This window comes from Balaenoptera ricei, chromosome 3 (genome assembly GCF_028023285.1).
Source record: "Balaenoptera ricei isolate mBalRic1 chromosome 3, mBalRic1.hap2, whole genome shotgun sequence".
NCBI classification, from domain to species: domain Eukaryota; kingdom Metazoa; phylum Chordata; class Mammalia; order Artiodactyla; family Balaenopteridae; genus Balaenoptera; species Balaenoptera ricei.
Window position 1 is genome coordinate 107,748,031 of NC_082641.1, and position 21,963 is coordinate 107,769,993.

A 21,963-nucleotide genomic window follows, 5' to 3' on the forward strand; every position below is an offset into this window, starting at 1 on the left:
TTTAGAGTCATCAGCCTATCTTCCCAGGACCTTCTGTTTAAGGAAACTTTGTTCATAATGTATACTTTTCTAATTCCAGCTAATTATAGTGCCTTACAGTGTTCATTAAGTCAAAAGTTATTTGAGGGTGATTGCTTTTACTCGCTCAAAAACAGAATCCTCAGTTTGAATATAAAGTCCTGATTTTTACTCTTAAACCCCTTTATATTTTTTGCAATTCCCAATCCAAGTTCTCCTGGAAATTGGGTTGAGATAAAGGGAGGGCAAGACCTCAAATCCACGACTAGAGAGATACTGTGTTTCACGGGGTGGAAAAACATGAAATTCTGAGTCTCGGATGGCCCTCTTAAGGAAGCATCGACTCCCACCGCTCTTTTTAGGGCATCGATCAGCCTGCCCGATTGGTTTTTAAGATTACTGCCGCCGTCCTCAAGGACTGCCTGCCTCTGGACAAGACCGACAGGTAACGCGTCCCAGCAGTTTTAGCCGGGCAGCCCCGTGTTCCCAAGCACAGGCCCAAACTTCCGGAGCACACGGCTCGACGGTGGGCGGAGCGGGGTGGAAGGCGGGCCACAGATCTCCTCCGAGGACTAGAGCACCGGGCAGCCTAGGCAGGTCGAGGGTCTGCGAGGCGACCGGCCCCTCGCGGCCCGCCAGAGGGGCCGCGCGCCGCCGGAAGTTGGAGGGGGCGCTCGCCGGAGCGCCGGCCCCACAGCCCGGCCCTCCGCAGGGTCGGCCCTCCGCAGAGTCCGCCCTCCGCCGGGCAGGGAGGAGGGCGCGGGAGCCGCGGCCGCCAGGACCCGCCCCCTCGCCTTCCAGAGCAGGCGACAGGCGGCGCGGGGAGGCGGGGCCGCGGTTGCCGGCGGTGTCTGCGCCTCGCGGTTTCGGAACCAGCAGACGCTCGGGGAACATGGCGGCGGCGGAGCCCGCGGTCCCGGCGCTCCCCAGCGGCGGTGGCGCGGGGGCGCCGTCGGGCACGGTCCCCGTGCTCTTCTGCTTCTCGGTCTTCGCGCGGCCCGCAGCCGTGCCGCACGGTGCGGGCTACGAGCTGCTCATCCAGAAGTTCCTCAGTCTGTACGGCGACCAGATCGACATGCACCGCAAATTCGTGGTGCAGCTCTTCGCGGAGGAGTGGGGCCAGTATGTGGACCTGCCCAAGGGCTTCGCGGTGAGCGAGCGCTGCAAGGTGCGCCTCGTGCCGCTGCAGATCCAGGTGGGTCCCGCGGGAGGGCCGCGCGCCGAGCCGCAGCTCCCGGTCCCCGTGCGTCCCCGTCCCCGCGGCGCTCCTCAGGTGCCCCGCGGCGGCGGGCCGTGCGCGCCTCGCCCGCTGGGAAGGGCCGTGCCGCTGTCGAAAGCCTCCGGGATGGCCCAGCGAAGGCGCCTGTCCGAAGGTGACGGTCACCGCCTGTCCTCGGCCGAGGACGGGGCGTGGGCCTCCCGGCTATCGGCGGCGCGCGCGAACGCCCCCACGTGTGTGGTCCTCAGCCGCCGGCATCCGCTTTGTGTGCCGGGAGCGAGTCCCAGCCTCCTGCGTAACCGAAGGGCTGTGCAGAGTAGCTGTGTTTTTATTTGGGGTGATGCAGAACCGGGGAAAAGAGATTGTGGGGAGTATTGCCCTTAGGGTTTGTTCCCGGAGTTGTGTTTACCACTTGCGGAAACACAAACTTCAGGAGTCATACCCTTTCACCCATCCTCTTCCCCAGTTTTCAGCTCCTTTGATCTTAAGTCTTTCCTAACCTTAAGTGAAATAACCTTGTTTAGCCTCTTCCTAGTAACTGTCAACTGAATCTGTTGATTACATATATACGTTGCCTACCTTGAAAAAGTCGTTTGATTCAGCACTGCAGCACCTTCTTAAATACCCAACTTTAACTAGACCATTCTTTCCTGGTCGTGCTGGCTGAAAAAGTTGTCATACCTGAGGATTATTTTATGCCTTTTTAATATTTTTAAAAAGCCGTGCTCTAATACTACGCAGATCTGCCTCCTGTGTTCTTTTTATGCTCAGCTCAGAGGATTCACCGGAAGATTTATCCTGTTGAAAAGCAAGAACAAAAGGTGTATTTTAGGTACTACACCACCACCATTTTTTTAGGTTGAGAAACCGGTAAGCCATTTGTTTGGAAGACCAAACTGAAATGTGGGATTCAGGATTAGAAGGCATTTTAATATTCAAGTGTCATTTTCTGAGGACTATTCTGTAGTTTTTGGTGCTTTTGTTTGTTTGTTTGTTTGTTTTTCACTTGTAGTTGTCTGTGGAATTGGTCTTGTTTGCTATTACTCCAGCAAGTGATAGCAAAGGAAGGCCAGAAGCTTCCAAAGCAGATACTTTAACCAGAGGGCAAAGGCTATGAGATTCTGTGGTGAACCCTTGGAGAGCCAAAAGGGAGGCAGCTGGTGTCTGATACCCTAGAATTTGCCCTGCTCTTGGGAGAGTTGTGGTTGGTAGGTGTTTACTACCACCCATTTTTATGCCTTCAAGAGTTTTCACGGCTGACACCTCTCTGCAGCCTTCCTTGTCAGTCTGTTTAGATTACTGCTGCCAAAATATGGAAGAAGCTGGATGCACCTTTGACAAATCCATTAATAAAGGGGAGAATCCAAATACTAGCTGAAGAGATCTGGAGCTTTACTGAAGATGCAGACTTCTTTGTGATACATTTCCTGTAGTGGTTGGGAGGGAGAGTGAGCTGTTACCTAATAAGATGTTATGCCAAACTAGCACCCTCCCCAAGTCTTTAAGACTTCCCCCTCCCCCAACAATGGGATTTCTTATGTTGAAAAATTTAAAGCCTGGATCTGAGAACTCTTTTTAACTTATCAGTTTAGAAGTTAATAAAATATATGTATATATCTGAAATGTCTTGTACATTCTCAAAAGGCATTATATAATTCAGGTCACATGTGGCTTTTGAAGTCTTTTGCTTGGTATTGGAGATAAAATATAGTTAATTTTTTGTGGTGATGTTTAAAATAATAATTATAATAGCATTACTCTGTCCCATGCTTTTAAAAATGTTATTTTTTTTCCCACTAAATAGTCCAGTAATTCTTAAGCATCTGTTATAGGATACTTTATATATTTTAAAGTATTTAAAAATATTTTTATATTCTTTCATTTTAGTAATCACAATAGCTTGACTTCTTCAGCCAGGTGCCTCCCCCAGCTTAAAAATAGATAATGTGGAGGGATATACACACATACCATATATATCCATATACTTATTCTGATACCTATTTATATGAAGAGAGATATATATGTGTTTGTGTGTATGTGTATGGATATTCTCAGAAGAAAAAGGGAAGATACTTCTTTTCATGACCATTTTACTATATTTTTTTGGAACCTGGCTGTGTAATCCTAGAGACATGGACATTTTATGGCTGGATGAGAACTTAGAGTTCACTCCACATTTGAGTGGCAGCTGTAAGTGCCTGGCCCAGTGAATGTAAACATGGGTAAGACCCAATTCTTGTTCCGTTCCTAGTAATCTAACTCCATTTTACCAAAGAGCAGAACATGTAGGAAATGGCCTGAGGTTCCATGGCAAAGCGTGTGAAGGTCCTACAGCTGGCCATAGCATTTATGTTCTCTTTTCATGCTTAATGAAAATATCAAGCAGAATGGAAAACAAGCCGCAAACTTGAGCTTGTAACATCATTTGTTTTGATGCTATTCATTGTTTCCGTGGAACAGATGCCTGTCACTCAGCAAGACTCAAGGTGGCCTGTCAGTGAGGCCATGCTCTGGGGATGATAGGCCCCTTCTCCCAGAGGCAGAGATGAAGAGCATGTTTGGCCACATGTAATCCACAGCTTAAATAATGCCATTTATTATTTCTCCAAGAATAGGCCTTGTAGCCTCTGTGGCCCTGGCTAACATACAATATATTCTAGAATGTATTCTTAATTTACACAGGGGTCCGAGTTTGCTTTCACGCTTGTTCTGACTGACGTTGCTAGTGACCTTGTAAAACACAGTGGTTGCTTGTGCCACACTGCACTGGTGGTTGGTTCTGTGGGGATTGATCTTTAAGACCCCCACTGCCAGTGTTAGGCTGTGGTAACTTTTTAGTGTCTTCTTTTCTGAAATATTCTGTCCAAGTGACCGAGTGTCTGCTGACAGCTCAGGTAGCTGAAGACAGCTCATGTTTCAAGCACGGTTTATATGTCTTCAGCCTTGTCAAAATGCTTGAAGTCTAAGGAATTTTGAGACGCAGGGGAAGAAATGTAAATGAGAGGATTATACAGTGGGAATTTAGGTCATTTTTATGACTTATAAGTGTTAATTTTTCACAAGGTATATCCCAAGTTTTAACTAATGGAGAATTCAACCCTGGAAACTCATGTAAATTTGATATCTTACCACTACCAGTGTATTTTTCCAGCTTGTCACCAGGGGAGGGCAGAGCCCAAGTAGAAGAGAGGAAGAAAAGGACATAGTAAGAATGACACCAGCGAGACGGTATGTAGGAGGGAAGGCTCTGGCAGCTTTGGGCAGAAGATAAGGGCTTCCCTGGGAAGGTTATTTCGACTTTTTCCTGAGGTAGTTAATTGGGAAGGGATTCTGTTCCAGGTTTTACTTCTTGGAGGTTTATTAGTACTATGATTATTTTAAATAGAGGTGTAGACATTTTATAGCTAGAAGAGACCCCAGAGTACATGGTGGGAAGGGAGAGAAGGCAGGGTTTGGAAAGAAAGGGGAAAGGACTTGGGTCTCCCTTGGGCTTGCTAGTTGGAAGGTGGTGATTTTTGATTTCAGAACCTTTACTATGGAGCATGTAGGAGGAGCAGGTAGATAAGCTAATGCTCGGAACTCTTTGAGTTAGAGAAGCAGGCAGGAACTATCTTGGGAGGCACACAGTGTCAGGGGCACTGGAGAAAACAGCTGGATCCTGAGGGTATGATATTGTCTGCCTGCCCAGTTTTTAAAAATTTAACATTGCAGATTACTGCCCAAAGCATTGTACACATTTTGCCTCTTGTGGATACATTAGAGGCTACCTATAAATAAACTGTGTTTGAGTGGGAGCTAAACACAATTTCCAAACTGTGTTTGGAAATTTTTTCTTTCATTTAGTTTGCCAAGGGGAATCCAAAGTAGATTCAGATATCACTGTGTTCCTGGGATCTGGCCAGCTTCACCTTCACTCCAACCTCAGGTACAATCTAAAGAAATCCATCGTCCTTAACACTGAAATTGATGTAGTTGTCTGGCTTCCCTTAGGCAGTTAGAAAGCTCGCTGGAGTTGTAACCTCAGTGTAAGTGACATTAGTGTTTACAGCAGGTGAGTAGGTTGTAAAATAAGAGTGAAATAAATATTCTCTTGCAGTCTAAATTAAAAAGCCCCAAACCGTTTTGCCAGGAGCAGATCATGTAATTGTCAGTCTTTTGGTGACGTTTAGAAATCCACTTTATGAATCATTTCTTAATTCTGTAGACTATGTTAACATAAGTTAGGCAATATCAGTATTTCTTTCTCTATATTTATTGTTTTCATAAGGGATTTTAGTAGTAAGTGGTATTTTAATCTCATTCCAGAAGAACTATTTTTAACATGTGCTGACCTTCAGAGCATATGTTTCCTATAGGAGGGATACACAATAACCTAATACGTTTATTGATTGATTTACATGAAGCTGATTTAATCCTTGAAATAGCCCTATGAGGTAGATACTATTTTTATTACTTTGTTACAGATTAAGAAGCAGCTGTTTGGAGATGTTAATGATTTGCTGCATTTCATGTAATTGAAAATAGTGAAATTGACATTTGGAGTCAGATTCTAATGCCCCTGGAGTGTCCTGTGTAGGCACTCTTGTAACCTGGGAGAGTCATGTCACAGACCTCTGTTTTGAGTCAGTATTGGAACAAAGCCTTACTATACCTGTGGTAATCAGGTTTCCTTGGAAACACTTCTCAGTGAAATAATACCTCACGTCCCCTTCTAGACCCCTCTCCCAAGCACATCATGCCTATATTGTGACTATAATAGACTACCAAAATTTTGAAAACATCACATTTACAATTCCAAACTTTAATCATTCCTAAAGATATACAGTTTACTCACTGTAGTCGTTCGCTAGGTTGCTGCTGTAACAAAGTATAATACTACAGACTGAGTGTCTTATACAACAGAAATTTATTTTCTCATAATTCTGGAGGCTTTAGATCAGGTTTGGTTCCTTCTGAGGGCTGTGAAGAAGAAGCCGTTACATGCCTCCCTCCTGGCTTTTGGTGGTTTGTTGGGAGTCTTTGGCATTGCGTGGCTTGTAGACACGTCACCTTGATCTCTCCCTTCATGTTCACATGGCCTTCTCTGTGCCCAGATTTCCCCTTTTAATAAGGATGCCACTCATGTTAGATTAGGCACCCGCTCTACTCCAGTATGACCTCATCTTAACTAATTATGTTTTCAGTGACTATTTCCAAATAAGGCCACTTTCTGAGGTACAGTACTGGTGGTTAGGAATTCAACATATGAATTTTGGAGCACACGCTTCAACATACAACACTCACCGTGCATTACGTTTATGGAGAGAACAGAAGTGGGGCACCATGTATCACTAAGCAAGGCCAGCCACTGTGTATGTGCCTGTCCTGAGTAACCGAGCAAGGGAGGAGCAGATTCCTTGCAGATGTAGCAGCCATTGTTGGAAAATGGTCAGAGCACATGTGGAAGTGAAGGAGGGTAAATACTGTTATGATCGTGGTAATAATGAGACTTGGGGATGGAGTCTTTTGAATATGAAATCTAAGGTTGAATGCCAGCGAAGACAGTTAAGAAAGTGGACAAAAAATTTATACTTGAAATTTATCTCTTAAACTGTTGCTTGAGGAGGCCATTGGTTGTGATCAACTTTTTGTATTGAAATATGTATATTGAAATATGTATGTATTATGTATATGTATATGTGTAGGGATTTATGTATATAAATATATGAAGGTGTATGTATATACACATATTTATATGTGATTTCTTCTTACTTCTTGAATATGTGTTGATCTGTAATTGCTTCGCTTTTACTCGTGATGGCACTTGGTCAAGGTCACTTTTAATTTGCTATCTTGCAGTTGCAACATGTTTGACAATGAGCAGCACTTTTAGTTATGTACAAGGTTTTGGTTTAAGAGGAATTTCTGAGTCAAGTTACGAAGTCCCTGAATTATAGAGTCAGTGTGTAATTTAACAACAGTTACTGAAATTCATGTGGATTTGGGGTGGATAGGGGGTTTGGTTAGAGTTTTTCAGTAGTTTTTTATTTGTTTATTTTTTGTTTTGGTAGCCTCAAATCCTCCTTTTTTTGTCTTGTAAGATACGGAGTTTATTCATAAAGTAGCATCTTTACCCTCTACTACTATGGCATAGGGAGACCTTTTTTTTTTTTTCATAAACTTTTAATTTTAGAATAGAGTTGATTTACAACAAAGTTGCAAAGGATAGTACAGAGAGCTCCTGTATACCTGACCTAGTTTCCCTTCTTGCTAATATCTTACATTACTGTGGCATATTTGTCACAGCTAAGGAACCAACATTGGTACGTTACTATAAGCTGAGCGCCACTTTAGTCAGATTTCACTAGCTTTTCCCTAATGTCCTTTTTCTGTCCCAGGATCCAATCCAGGATACCGATTACGTTTAATTGTCATGTCTTCTTGGACTCCTCTGGGTTATGGCAGTTTCTCAGAGTTCCATTGTTTTTAATGACCTTGACAGTTTTAAGGAGTACTGATTAGATATTTTTGTAGAATGACCTCATTTTGGGTTTATCTGATGTTTTCCTCATGCTTCAACCAGGGTTGTGAGATTTTGAGAGGAAGATCATGAAGGTCATTCTCATCACATATCAAAGCTGAATACTGTCACCATGGATTACCTCAATCTTGATCACCTGGCTGAGGCCGTGTTCACCATTACCCTCCCTCTATACTCTGAAGAAGCAAATTACTAAGTGCAGCTCATATTCAAGAGGATGTCAACTCCTGGAGAGGAGAATACCTAAGGCATTTTTGTTTCATGAAATTATAACCAGTCATCTCTGCATAAAAATATGCCTCGCCCACTTATCTCTATGGTTTCTTTCTTTAACTGAAGGTTTATAGATGATGAATTTCTCTACTAGAAAGGATTTGCAGGGTGCTAAGGATTGCAGGGCTGCATTTTCTGACCTCCTTAATCTGTGTCTAATATGACGTACGTCTGATGTGGTCCCCTGCCTGGAACAGGTACCTCACAGCTGAAATGAGGTATAGGGAAGCACCAGGTAACAGGAACCCTAGGAGACCACAAGTCTGAATATTCTAGGATATCTGAGTAGGTAAGGTTTTATTCCTTTAAATATCCCAATTTTCAATATGTTGACCATTTATATGGTAGTCCTGAAATACTATGTAACTTATTTTCTTAATGAGTGTGATAAAATGATTTTGTCCCAATTTATAACTTACATACAGCTTGTTACTCCTTCATTGGAGTCTAGACTGAGAACTAGTTGAGTTTTGATCTGCTTTTATTGTATTTTGAATCTTTTCTTCCTCAGCTGTCATTTCTTGCTGCTATCAGTTTGCCTGTCGTCAGCAGTTTCCTTTCAGATTTGCAGTTTCCAATCCTGTGTTAATTTATAATCCAGACAACCAAACTTGTTAGGAATGTATACAGAGGTAGTCAGTACAGTCTGAGGTAAGATCTGAAAGCTGGAGATCCAAGCAAGTGTAGGCTGTGTGTTAGTGCATGGCCATCCAGCATACTTAGGCAAGTGCCTGGGAGTTTTATTTTGCCTGCTTGCTGGTATTCCCAGTGGTAGAATCGCAAGATTGCTAAATTGCATTACAGTTACTTGAAACAAGGCAGTTACAGCTAAACTGCTTTTCATAGTGTCCCCTCAACACATTATGGATGACTAGGGACCCCTGGTTCAAATTTCTAAAAGAATATATATATATGGATTTTAAGCCTTTTGAGCCAAGATTTAATGTTTACTGAGAATTTAAGATACATGGTCATAGTGACTGGTTTTCAACAAAGTACCCTAAGTACTTACATATACATCAGACTCATTGCTTTTGATAATGACCAAAATGGAAGCATGGTACTTGCATTAAAAATTTAAGTAAGGAAGCAGCCAAAGACGACATATATAATTTAAGATGCTTGAATATTTATTGAAACATACTTTATTGGCAGAGTAGGAAAACCCTCCACGTAGTGTTAGAATTAAAGATGGCACTCCCATTCTGACATGAACTTGGTGTTGGACTGCACATGGTTAATCAGTGCACACCTATAGAGTTAATACCAGAGGGAGATTAAGGTGCCGGAGTCCTTCAGACCAGGACACAGATAAATAAAAGTGCAAACTGACTAGAACAGTCATACTGTTAAGGATAAAAGATTCCTTTTGGGGCTTCCCTGGTGGCGCAGTGGTTGAGAATCTGCCTGCCAATGCAGGGGACACGGGTTCGAGCCCTGGTCTGGGAAGATCCCACATGCCGCGGAGCAACTAAGCCCGTGTGCCACAGCTACTGAGCCTGTGCATCTGGAGCCTGTGCTCCGCAACAAGAGAGGCCGCGATAGTGAGAGACCCACGCACCGCGATGAAGAGTGGCCCCCGCTTGCCACAACTAGAGAAAGCCCACGCACAGAAACGAAGACCCAACACAGCCAAAAATAAATAAATAAATAAATTTTTTTTTTAAGTGAAATTCTTTAAAAAAAAAAAAAAAGATTCCTTTTGATGATTCATTTAATTCTTGTAGTAATTGTTTCTTGGGAGTATGCCATGTGCACAGATACTAAGGCAGAGTGTAGGGCCAGGCTGGTGGTGAAGCCACCACCATGTAATCAGGACTCAGGTTCCTCTATAGAATTATGAGTAATTATTGTCTGTGGGTGGTTTAGGTTAATTAGAGGGGAGACTTACGGGGTGCCTAGTAAGAGTAGTGGCATGGGTTCATTCATGATCAGACTGCATCCTTTCCAGAGCTTTCTCTAATTTGAGAAGGTAGAAAGAAAAGTACCATGGACTTTTAAGAATTAAATTCTTGTATTCAGCAGTGATTTTTCACTTTTTGGTAGATCCGTATTGGGCCCAAGTTGTTATAATAGACCAACTACAGCGATTAATGTAAAGCATGGTAATCTAATACCCAGTTTTCATCTTAATTCATTGACTTTCCCGATTGTGATAAATATGTGTAAGAATTCAGATGTCAAATTTATGTCTTTCCATTTGACAGTGGTGATGTGCTTGGCATCATTTCATTGCATTTTTTTTGAAGTCTAAGAAGTTATTCTTGAGAATACCAACTTAATATTTCTGTGTTGATGATAGCAGTATATCTAGATTTGTTTCTTTTTTTTTAGGTTTTTGTTCCATAATCTTTGCTACAGATTATTTTAAATTTTATTCTTTGTTCTTGTAAGCAATGCCATCATCAGATTTAAGTTTTTTACTGTTTTTTTATTATAAAAGTAATACATATTTTTAAATAACATTTAGCAAATGTTTTAAAATAGCATTTGAAAAATAAAAGAAAGGTATTAAGAAAAAATGTTATCAACATCCCTAACTATATAACCACGTGTTCATATTTTCATATATTTGCTTCTACTTTTTATTCATATTTTTACATTATTGAAATACTATTGAACTGTGCTCTGTTTTTAAAATTAACATTAGATTATGGCATTTCTTCTTAGATGGTGCACATTTTTTGAAAACATACACATATGTTATTTTAATAGGCTAAAAAATGTTTGTCATGTGAATGTGTTAAAATTTGTGAAATCATTTTTGTATTGTTGGTTCTTGGTTTATTTCTAATTTTCACTATAAAAGCAATTCAGTGGACATCTTTGGGGATAATTTTTTTTTCCTGTTATTCATAACATTTCTCTTAGACAATAGTTGTAGAAATGGATTTAATGGGTCAAACAGTAGGAATGTTTTTCTCTCTTTACTGACCTCCAGCTGAAAATAAATGTCATTGTAGAACAAATGCTAAATCATTCTTTTTTTCTTTTTTCCTCAGCTCACTACCCTGGGAAATCTTACACCTTCAAGCACTGTGTTTTTCTGCTGTGATATGCAGGAAAGGTTCAGACCAGCCATCAAGTATTTTGGAGATATTATTAGTGTGGGACAGAGATTGGTATGCTTGCTTGTTCATTTTTTCCAATTTGCTAAAGCATGATTCATACACAAACCTATGTATATTGCTACTTATCTTTGTGTTTTTTTTTTTTCCTCCAGTTACAAGGGGCCCGGATTTTAGGAATTCCAGTTATTGTAACAGAACAGTACCCTAAAGGTCTTGGAAGCACTGTTCAAGAAATTGATTTAACGGGTGTAAAACTGGTACTTCCAAAGACCAAGTTTTCAATGGTATTACCAGAAGTAGAAGCAGCATTAGCAGAGATTCCTGGAGTCAGGAGTGTTGTGTTATTTGGAGTAGAAGTGAGTACCTCTTGTTCTGTTTTGGACACAATATCATTTGTAGAAAACTTGTTATTTCCAGAATGTAATTTTGTATATAGAATACCATGTAGGTAACTGATAGAAAATAGCTACCGTTTTTTAAGTGTTGACTACTTGCATGGCACTGATCTAAACACTTTATATATATTAATTTGTTGAACTCTCACAGCAATCCTCTGAGCTAAGTACTTTTGGTCTCATATTGTAGGTGAGAAAACTCAAACACAGGTGCTATGTGTCTTGCCCAAGGTCATAGAGTTAGTTAAAGTTAGATGAAGCTGCATTTGAATCTAGGTTGATTGATTCTTGGGCCTTTACTTTGAATCCCAACTTTTGGAACACATTTTCACCAAAGACAGTATGTTTATTTATGTGTTATAGGAGCTCACCTTGGTCATGTTTTTGTTCTCGAAAAACCTTAGAAGTCATGTAGTTCATTGTCCTTCACATTTGAATCATGTGTACCTATTTTTTTAAAGGAAAAAAAATACTCATGGATTCCTAATGCTGATTAAAATGATTTTTTGTTTGGTTTGTTTTTTTGTCATGTAGAAACAGAATATAAGTATTTATTCATCGCTTTTAAACACCTCTTGAACTGAAATTTTAAAATTATGAAAAGCATAAAAACAGTGAAATCCAAATAATATTAACTTAAGACATCCATGATGTTTTGATAGTAGGTTTCAGAGTAGTAGGTTTTAATAGTAGAAGATGTAGCCTCAGGTTTAGATATATATTAAATATTTCTGTATTTTGACTTAAAGAATGATAAAATAAAGGAAGCCTATTTGTATAAATATGTCACACCAAATGCTGACTTTTGCACTTTTCTTGCTTGTTCATGATTAGACCTCATGTCTAATCAAAATCATCTTTGAGCAGTCTTCCAGTGCTAATTTTAATGAGTTGTCAGTTGATAATTCTTCACAGCCCTCTTGTCATATGAAGATAAGGTTGGTTGGCATTATTAAAATTTGCTTTCATTGGTTATATAATCCACTTATCGTTGGAGCATGTTTTTACTCTTTATTCTCTGCTGATGAATTGTTAAAAGTTCATACTTACAAAGATGGAATCTGTATAATTCATTTTCTGGTGATGTATACTGGGTATTTTTTGCCTGTGCTACAAGTTATTTTTAACTTGGCCTACCTTTACTACTGGGTGCCTTATAACAACTCAGTTTTCCCACCATTATCTCAATTGGCAGTACTGCAAACGCGTTCTTTGTGTTAGGCACTTGGTGTGAATACAGAAATAAACCCAACTGCGAGTGGCATCAAAACTGAGTGGTAGTAGTCAGCCGTATGAAGGTCGTCCAGATGACATAGATGAAAGTCTTTTAAAAAAAGTGCTCACAGAGCTCTAAGAATATGTTCAAGGTTCCCAGTACAAAGAACATTGATGTAATGCAGTCCCTGACTTAACAAAGAGGCAGCCAAAGCCAGAAATGCTGTTAATGCTCAAGATCACTACTGAGTTGGAGGCAAAACTAGATGTGGACAAGGCCATTAGACCTGTAGTGCTCTTTCTGCTCTACCGTGTTGCTGCACATCTGTAAAATACTTGTAGTTTGCCACGTTATTACATATGGTTTTTACTTTCCTACTAGACCCACGTGTGCATCCAACAGACAGCTCTGGAGCTCGTTGGCAGAGGTATCGAGGTTCATATTGTCGCTGATGCCACGTCGTCGAGAAGCATGATGGACAGGATGTTTGCTCTTGAGGTAATTGTCCTGCTTTAAAATAAATCATTAGCCAAGGCTTCCAAGTAAATTTGGAGAGTATTAAATATGTAACAGCAGTGAAAGATCTACCTCTTAAATTTGAGCTTGGTCTGACAACAATCAGACTGATTTCCGGGGTCTACGCACGACAAACCTCTGAGGTCTCATCATCATATCCTGTTTTACATCTTCTGTCTTTATTTCTAGATGTCTAGTGATGCCAAACGCTCCTTTACATCTTCTGTCATAACTTTGCTAGTTTTGCACATGAACTAAGAGGTATTCCAGTAAGCTTACTCTGAACTACTGAAAGATTTGCAAATTAAAAACAGTTCACCTAGGCTTAACTCGGCCAGGGTCTAGCCAACACCTAGGGTATGGTGGGCCGAAGCTTGGTTCAGCCATGTGTTAGATTTCCTCAGACTTGAATTTCTGGGAATAGGAGGTGTGTCACTGACTGTGGGCACCACTCACACACAGTGTTTAATGGCTCTCTGCGTGGAGTGTCAAGATGTACTTCAGAGTCGGGAGTTGATGACTTTCATCAGTGTTGCATAACAGTAGCCTTACGTAAGCATTGCCTATTCCGAGACTGTTGAAAAACAAACTCCCACAATTAATCCTTTGAAGCCTTCACTCCGCATTGTCATCTCTCTCTCTTTCATGTTTAATTCTAATTCTATAATAGCTTTAAAGTAATGTCAATCTGGATTGAATTGCTGAGTTTTTAACTGATTATTTTTATTGAGAATGGGAGATGTAGATTTTTTTTTTGAAACCCTCCAGTGTTCCATGCATAAGCTGACCTGTGAGCCACTTTCTCTGTAGGATTGCTCAATCATCTCTCTAGCCTAAAATGTTCCCTAGGGTGGTGAGTTGGGCAAATAAGAAAGAGAGGAAAGAAAGGAGACTCAAGTCAGTGGGGAGGGCTGATGCAGAAGCAGGCAGGTAGCTGGCAGCAGCAGTGGTTTTAAGGCCCTGGTTGGCCATCCCTTCTCTTATTCCTGAGCAGTGAGTCCTATTTTGCGATTATAGGTGGAAATGGTTTTATTTATTTTATTCAACTATTTTCAAGTCCACTTGGACTACTGGGTTCTCTGGTTAGTTAGATACTAAGTGTTGCTTCTTCCCCTCTCAGCAGAGATCTTTAAGCTGTTCTTACAGTCATAGTTAGTTTCCACTTTTCAAATTTCCTTAGTAATCTGAGTTTAGACACTTCCACTGTCAGATCCGTACTACCTCGGCAGGCAGCTCTTTTCTTCTTTGAATACCTTTATGGTAACGCTGAGGTTCAGAACTTGAAGTGTGTCCAAGGAAGCGAAAAACTAAGAACATAAAAAACCAAAAATTTTCCTTGCTTGTAAAGAGATTTCAAGAACTTTTGTCCTACATTCAAGTTTTTTAGACGTCTTTATTATACCATTTATTACAGAAAATTTTGATTGTTGGCAGTTCTGTGTTCTACCAAGACTCAGAATAAGAACAGCCGTTTACCATCTGAGCCTCATTCTTTTAGAGGTGGTCTGTAATCTCACTGATTAGGAGGAGTCTAAACAGTGGGGGGATAATATGGGTTTGAATTCAGGTTCTGGCATTTTGTAAATTTGTGTCCTTGGACAAATTACCTAATATATTTGCCTCAGATTTCTCATTGGTGATGTGAAATAAAATTCATATTTTTATGGCAAGACAAGAAAAATTTAAACACGAAAAAATTTTCTTTGCCCTTTGGCCTCCTCTCTCCTCCCTACTGTGCATTGTGTATCTAAAGTATGCATCGACCAAACCTCCCATCAGCAGAAATACCTGCTCAACCATAAAGAGCAGACAACCCCTTAAAAGATAACATTCCTTCTTGATCTTCTAAGGGGTCACATGACCCACCACAGTGGCACTTAGATCTGGATTATGTAAACTGGCAATAATAGGTCATTTAATGTACAGCCCTCTGTCTCAACTTATGTAACTGTGCTTTGACTTCTGATGGGTGGACCAGTTCTCAGAGCTTTCTGAGGGGCTGTTCCCAGGTTATAATCCTCACTTTGGCTTGAATAAAATTTTCCATTTCTTCCTTTTTTTTTTATTGGAGTATAATTGCTTTACAATGTTGTGTTAGTTTCTGCTGTACAATGAAGTGAGTCAGCTATATGTATACCTATGTCCCCTCCCTCTTGGACCTCCCTCCCACCCATCTAGGTCGTCACAAAGCACCGAGCTGAGCTTCCTGTGCTTTATAGCATGTTCCTGCTAGCTGTCTATTTTATGCATGGTAGTGTATATATATCAATCCTAATCTCCCAATTCATCCCACCCTCACCTTCCCCCCGTGTCCACATGTCCGTTCTCTAAGTCTGTGTCTCTGTTCCTGCCTTGCAAATAGGTTCATCTGTTTCTTTCTTAGATTGACGGATTAATTTTTTGTCGACTGTGAAATAGAAATAACAGTCATTACATGGGAGGATTTTTGTGAAGATTAAATGAAGTAATGTATTGATAGCACTTAGTACAGTGTCTGATATGGCAAACACTCAAATGTTAGCTGTTGCTTTTATTTTTACTGTAGCTATTATTTGTTTTTGTTGTCTTCATGAGGTTCATCCAATCAGAAATGTATAAGCATATATCAGCTTCCAAGACCCAGAAGGGCCTAGTCCTGAGAAGTTCTGAGGAGGGAAGGAAGGAGTATGGTCTGGGGTGGATTTGGAAGAGCCTGGAGCAGCCAGCATTGCCTTGGCTTACAGTGAGGTTGAAAGGGAGAGAAGAAGCAGGTCAGGTGGTGATGGGGGAAGATGTGTGCCACATTTCAGATTTCTCCTCCTAGTCTTAATTTGCTATGGAGGTGTTTTAGTCCCTCAGTCCTTGGGAGAAATGTTAAGTTTCCTTTTTTCTTCTGTGACTATGAAAGTGAAATAGGGATCTGGTCCGCTCCCCTTCTTCTTTTTCCCTTGAGAACACAACTACTTAAGGTCATTCCTGAGACTCCCCATATTGCCTGTTAAGACCATTGAACTAATAAGATTTATAGTTACCGTTATTAAAACTTCTCTGCCAGGATCTGTGGTGTGTGCTTTATTCCACAAAATTTTTTGAGCACCTACCGTCTGTCAGGCATTTTTCTTTCAACTTACAATTGTAGAGTAAATGTGAGACAAAATAGAATAAAGCCATCTCTTGAACTTGATGTCCTTGTACTTCTGGGGAGTTGTTAGTGTTGCTTGGGAATTTAGTGGGTTTAGTCTTTTTTTTTCCCCACCCTCTCTGAGGCTGTCTTGGCTTTGTGTTATTGCATTTTTAGGTTTGTGGGTCAGAGCAACCTTTCCTTTCCTTCGGCCTAGTTGGACTGGTTTTGCAAGTGTAAGGGAAGAACTCAGGAAGCCTATTAAGCCATGTACCCATTTGCATTAAACAGCTGGAGTTTTAATTGCCGCTTCTAAAGCCAGGAGATAAAGTGAGTGTGGGACCAGTATTGTAGGTGTCCTCATAGCTCAAGGTGGTGGGCAGGAACCTGCCGGTGTCTGGAAAAAGTGCCGCTGTTCTCCTTCTGCTCAGGTACCCTTCTAGGTTGGGGCTGGGAAGGCACCGTGGGAAGATCTGTTAGTCTGATCTAAAGACTTTGCATTCGTAGCAAAGGCGTGAGCCATGCCTTCCCCTAACACAGGTTCTTGGCTTGATTACTTTCGAATGCAATCAATATTGGGCATATCTCAGTCTTGAAGTTAAATAATTTTATGTAAGTTTCTGTTTACTAAAGTGTTTTTTTGTGTGCCTCTAGTGTCCCAGCTTGCCCCTGCCACGGTGTACGGACTCGTAGCATCCCTGAGGGTTGTTGGCTTAGGGTGGATCCGGTGCTGCTCTAGTCTGGTCAGGAGAGCACTGTGGAAAAAAGCTGCCTTCTTCCTGGGTCATCACATTTCTTCCTCAGACCTGGAAACAGTTTTCTGTCCTTCCTGCCTCATGAAGGAACTAGAAAGATTACTGAGAACTGACCTTTGTTTGCACTTTGGAATATAGAAGGCACTTTCACAGACATTGAAAGTACGATTCAGATTCAGACTGATTGAAAGTCCCTTGATTCAACAGGGAGCAGTAAGGAAGGCAGGGAAGCCAGGGGGAGAGCTGCGTTTGGATGGCTGGACATTCACGGCACCGAGCTGCAGCTAGTCTTATTCCCCACCCTGCTGTCTGAAGCCAGCACACAGTCCTTTGAGATTTCTGAGGGTTTGATATGATAGTCAGGAGTTGACTGAAAAGCAAGCAGGAGGAAATTAGTCTCCAGAAGTCTTTAAAGAACTCAGTGATGACTCAGCCTCTGGGATTTGTCCCAACGTAAAGGACACTAGCAGCCTCACTTATTTCTTCCTCTTTCCTGTGTAACCCTCTGCTGTTTTTTCATTTCTCCAGAGCTGTGGTCAGCCTGCTCTGCACACTCCTGTGCTGGTGTTTGAGGTCCAAGCTTGCTATCTGATAAGTAGGCTATGGCTTACACTCCCTTCCGCATCCTTGGGGATAAAAAGGAAGAGTCTGCCAGTGGGAAGGTTGGGTCTGTGGATCTGCAGCCATTTGAAGGGTTTCCATTGGGATGTCCTGTTTATTCAGGTGACTCCCTTTATGACGAGACACTGATCCACGTCTTTTCCTCTAACTTGCATAGGAATCGTGTCTAACCACCTCATCTTCTAAGGCTCTTACAGTGAATGTTGCTTGGGGTAACAAACAGTTGGTCTGTTTTTTTCCCTAAGGTTTCTGATAAATACATCCAGAAAATGGATCTCTGCTCTAGAATTCTCCTCCCATTCCCCTCTCCCACCCTTTTCTCCACTTTCTCTTCTTTGCCCTCCTCCTTCCCTTTCCCTCCTCCCCCTCCTTGAGATTTCTGTCCTTAGATCTTTATTATGATTCCACTGGAACAGTTTGGCAAGGATCTTCTTTCACCTGTCAGTGAAACTCTATACAACCTTAAATTTTATACTCCTGTTTATGATTCTAAAAAGCTTACAATGGTGGCAATGGTAGTGGTTCTCTTGTCATCCAGGGGCACATTCTTAAACCTCACATGAGGCTCTTCTACCACCACCAGCATTTCTTACTTATGGGAAGGGCATGCAGTTTGATGTCAGATATTTGGAGAGAGGAAAAAAAGAAATTAAGAATCATTGTTTTACAGTCCTTAGCCTTGATTTCCCTCTGTCCCTGGTGCATATAAGTGAGAATATTGGCTGCCTATTCTCTTTTACTTGTTTCTAGTCCTTATTACTAATATTGAGAACCATCATAAAGGGTTTGTGGTGTGGCTAGTTTGAAATCTTTCCTCATCTCTGAATTTGATGGTATGGCTAAGGGCCATGGTTTTGATAGAGGACACTAATCATTGTGTCCCGGCGTGCTTTTTGCTGTTTTAACATAGTGTTCATTCTCATGCTTAATTTCTTGATTTGTCTTTTTTTTTTTTTAAAGCGTCTTGCTCGAACTGGGATCATAGTGACTACAAGTGAAGCTGTTCTGCTACAGCTGGTGGCTGATAAAGACCATCCAAAATTCAAGGAAATTCAGAATCTAATTAAGGCGAGTGCTCCAGAGTCCGGTCTGCTTTCCAAAGTATAAGACATGTGAAGAACTGGTATGCTACCCACCATCAGGTGGACAGGACTGTAAGCCCAGACAAGCTCATGTCTCTAGTAGAATTAAAATGTTAAGTCAAAAATTGGCTCCTTTTTTGCGCCTCTTAGTAAAACTTAACCAATTAGACCGTTTGGGTACCAGCATTTAGTTAGAAATGTCAAAGGCTTCAGGTGCTGCTTACCTTCTTTTTATGTTAATGTGCTTTTATTTATTAAAAAATTATAATGGAGGTTCCTGTTTTCTCTATACCATATACACTGATCATACTTTCAAAAGTGCACACTCTTGTGAAGTTTTCTTAAATTGTGCACAGTTAAAGACAAAGATGTACCAATAATAGTTTGACTTTTGTATTATTGTAAGATGTATGTTATAATGTTAATGTGGATTCAGTGCTTTTACTTTAAGGGTTGATTGAAATAGGATTATTAAACGAGAATTTAAAAACAGGATTCTGGATCGTGTTACCCCTTTCGCTCACAATGCAGTCAAGTTATTTATTATGTTGCACTGGTTTAACCAGACAAAGTTATGTTGAATAATTACATATCTTTCTTAATTATGCTAATTTTCTTATTCTGCTCACCATCACTAATTCTCTGTTAATGTTCTCTTTTTTAACTGAATCTTTTACCCAGAAAGACTCATTCGCTCATTGCTTGTTTTAATTTTGTAAACAGATGAGAGGATTTGCAACACCGTATCATTAGTGGAGGGCTGTTTTAAGATCTTTGAAATATTACTTTAGCTGAATAGCTTTATAACCATCTTGAATACATCTTCTAATACGCACAAGATTTAGCAAAAAGATAAAGGCTGGAAAAAATGTAGTTTTAAAACATCCATATTCTTGTTTGAAATTTTTTCCACCTACCTTCCAATTACTGTTAATGCAAAAGGCCTCAGTAATGATTTGGTAGTATTACTTTTGCAGTCATTACTACCATTCAATAAATTTATTTTCATTGAATACTTACTATAGGGTATTAAAACTTTTTAAAAAATATTATGTGAAATATGAAACATTGGTGTCTTTTATATTAAAGTAATTAGAGAAAACGTATTATGTGAACGAAGTGCTTTTGTTCGCCACAGCATGGCTCTTTGAGTACTCTTCCAGGGATTCGAATATTTATTTAAAGGTATAAAATTTTTGACATTTGTAATCTTTCAACTCATGGAAATTTTTGAAGAAGGAAAATGTTTTGTCCATGGGGGTAAATGGATTTTATTGAAGGGCCTTCTTGTTTAAGAGCAGTAGAAATTTTTTTTTTTTCTGGTCAGTGTAACGAACAGCAATGTAGCATTCTTCTTAGGGTTATGTTTAAATTTTTTTTCCAGCAAACTTGTGTGTCCAAAAAGAAGAATCAAAGATTTCTACACATTTTAAGATAGTTTTTAATAAATTTAACCTAGTGCTTCTCAAAGTCTAATATGAATACAAGTCATCCGGGGATCTTGTTAAAATGCTGACTGGTTCAATAGGTCTGGCTTCTGTGCCTGACATTTTGCATTTCCAAAAAAAAAAAAAAAAAAGCCAGTTTCTACCAGCCCTGCTCAGAAGAGACCAGCCATACTTTATGAGTAGCAAGGATTTAACTAACATCACCTGTTTTCCTCCACTGAGTCCTGGCCCTTCCTCTCATGAAACACCACCCCAATGAAGCCTTTTCACAGCTGAAACAATTCTGTGAACTTGAGTCAGTTTCCTGTGGCTACCATATTAAATTACCACAAACTTTAAGGTTTAAAACAATGCAAATTTATTATCTTCCAGTTCAGTAGGTTAGAAACCTGAAATGGGTTTCACTGGGCCAAAATCTGTCTTTCCCACTAGATTCTAAGCTCCTTGAAAGCAGGACCTGTGCATTTATTCTATACTCATTCTGGAAACTCATTTTGAGAACCTACTGAGTTCTAAACATGTGCTGAGGATAGAAAGATGCCCCGAGGTAGCTTAGGGTCTGGTACAAAATCAGATATATCATAACCTTTCAGTAAAAGTGAATTGAATTATGTCAAAGGTTCAGGAATGTCAGTACAACAAAGTTTAGAGTAATATACCTGTGAATTCTGCGTTCTCCCTTCTTTTTTGCAGATCATGCAAGCAAGGTGACAAGGCCTTATTATAGGAAACCTGAATTGATTTTAATACATTATTCTTTGAATTGGAAGTGTCTACAATTTTGTAGGGTAACAAAATTCTTTTAACTGATGTAAATAAAGACCTTGAGAACATAAGCAAAAGAATAGTCCAGTGTCTTGAATTGCAAGGGGGTTAGAAACAGGATCAAGACATATCATTTATTGAAATGCTAAAACATATGCAGAAACTTTATCTAAAATTAAAAGTAATAAAAGTGATAACTTATTCTAACCAGGAAACCAAATACCCTATAACATCCATTTAGTTACCACATTTATCTAATTAGGAAGAATATTTTCTCTTTTTAAAAGTTGATATTTGGGTAAATATGACTTTAGATCTGGGTGGAACTTTAAAGATCATGATCTCAGAGGTCCATTTCAGCTGTAAAATTCTAGAACAGTTTTATTTCACAAGTGTGGCTAGTGAGACCCAGAGATAGATGTTTCTAGTTGCAGAGGTGAGGAAAGGCTCAGCAAGATGACAACCACATTACTTAACACATTGCCCTGGACGTCCTTACATTAGTTGATAATGCTAGAGATTATCAGAAGGAAAGGGAGGAGAACAATAAAAAGGATCCATTTTTGAATCTATAAAACAGCACACTGTTTACATTCGCAAAGCTAAAGGGCTGCTTCCAGCGCCGAGAACTTTCCCTTTGCCCCATCTTCAGTCTAGCCTTACTTCTTTCCAGATGGTTTTGAACTAATTCGGGAGAATGGCTGATAATATGAAAATTACCGTTATTTTCATCCTCAGATAACTACAAAACAATATTCTAACATCACTAATGCTTCCTTGATCCTCCATGGAGCATTATTTAACCCATGATTAAAAAATTTAAAAATCACTAGGCTACCATAATGAGATACATCGATTACTTTGATATGGTTATGAAATAATTGCAACTGGCTTTTAGAATTCTTACTACCATGTTGCTTTTCTTTATCTTTTAAGCCTGAATAGCAGACATCTTATTGAAAAT

General features: G+C 40.2%; 1 protein-coding gene across 1 annotated transcript; it reads left to right on the top strand.

Annotated features, from left to right (window-relative positions):
* Window positions 1-770: 770 nt before the first annotated feature.
* Window positions 771-20,373, top strand: ISOC1 (isochorismatase domain containing 1). Its single transcript, XM_059919449.1, has 5 exons — window positions 771-1,213; window positions 11,033-11,152; window positions 11,254-11,457; window positions 13,094-13,210; window positions 18,665-20,373. Exons 1-5 carry the CDS (start codon window positions 911-913, stop codon window positions 18,809-18,811), a joined length of 891 nt encoding a protein of 296 aa, XP_059775432.1. The 5' UTR covers window positions 771-910; the 3' UTR covers window positions 18,812-20,373.
* The last annotated feature ends 1,590 nt before the right edge of the window (window positions 20,374-21,963 follow it).

Coding starts and splice junctions, on each gene's coding strand:
- ISOC1 (XM_059919449.1), top strand. CDS start 911: ATGGCGGCGGCGGAGCCCGCGGTCCCGGCGCTCCCCAGCGGCGGTGGC. Junction 1,214..11,032: donor TCGTGCCGCTGCAGATCCAG/GTGGGTCCCGCG, acceptor TTTTTTCCTCAG/CTCACTACCCTGGGAAATCT. Junction 11,153..11,253: donor TTAGTGTGGGACAGAGATTG/GTATGCTTGCTT, acceptor TTTTTCCTCCAG/TTACAAGGGGCCCGGATTTT.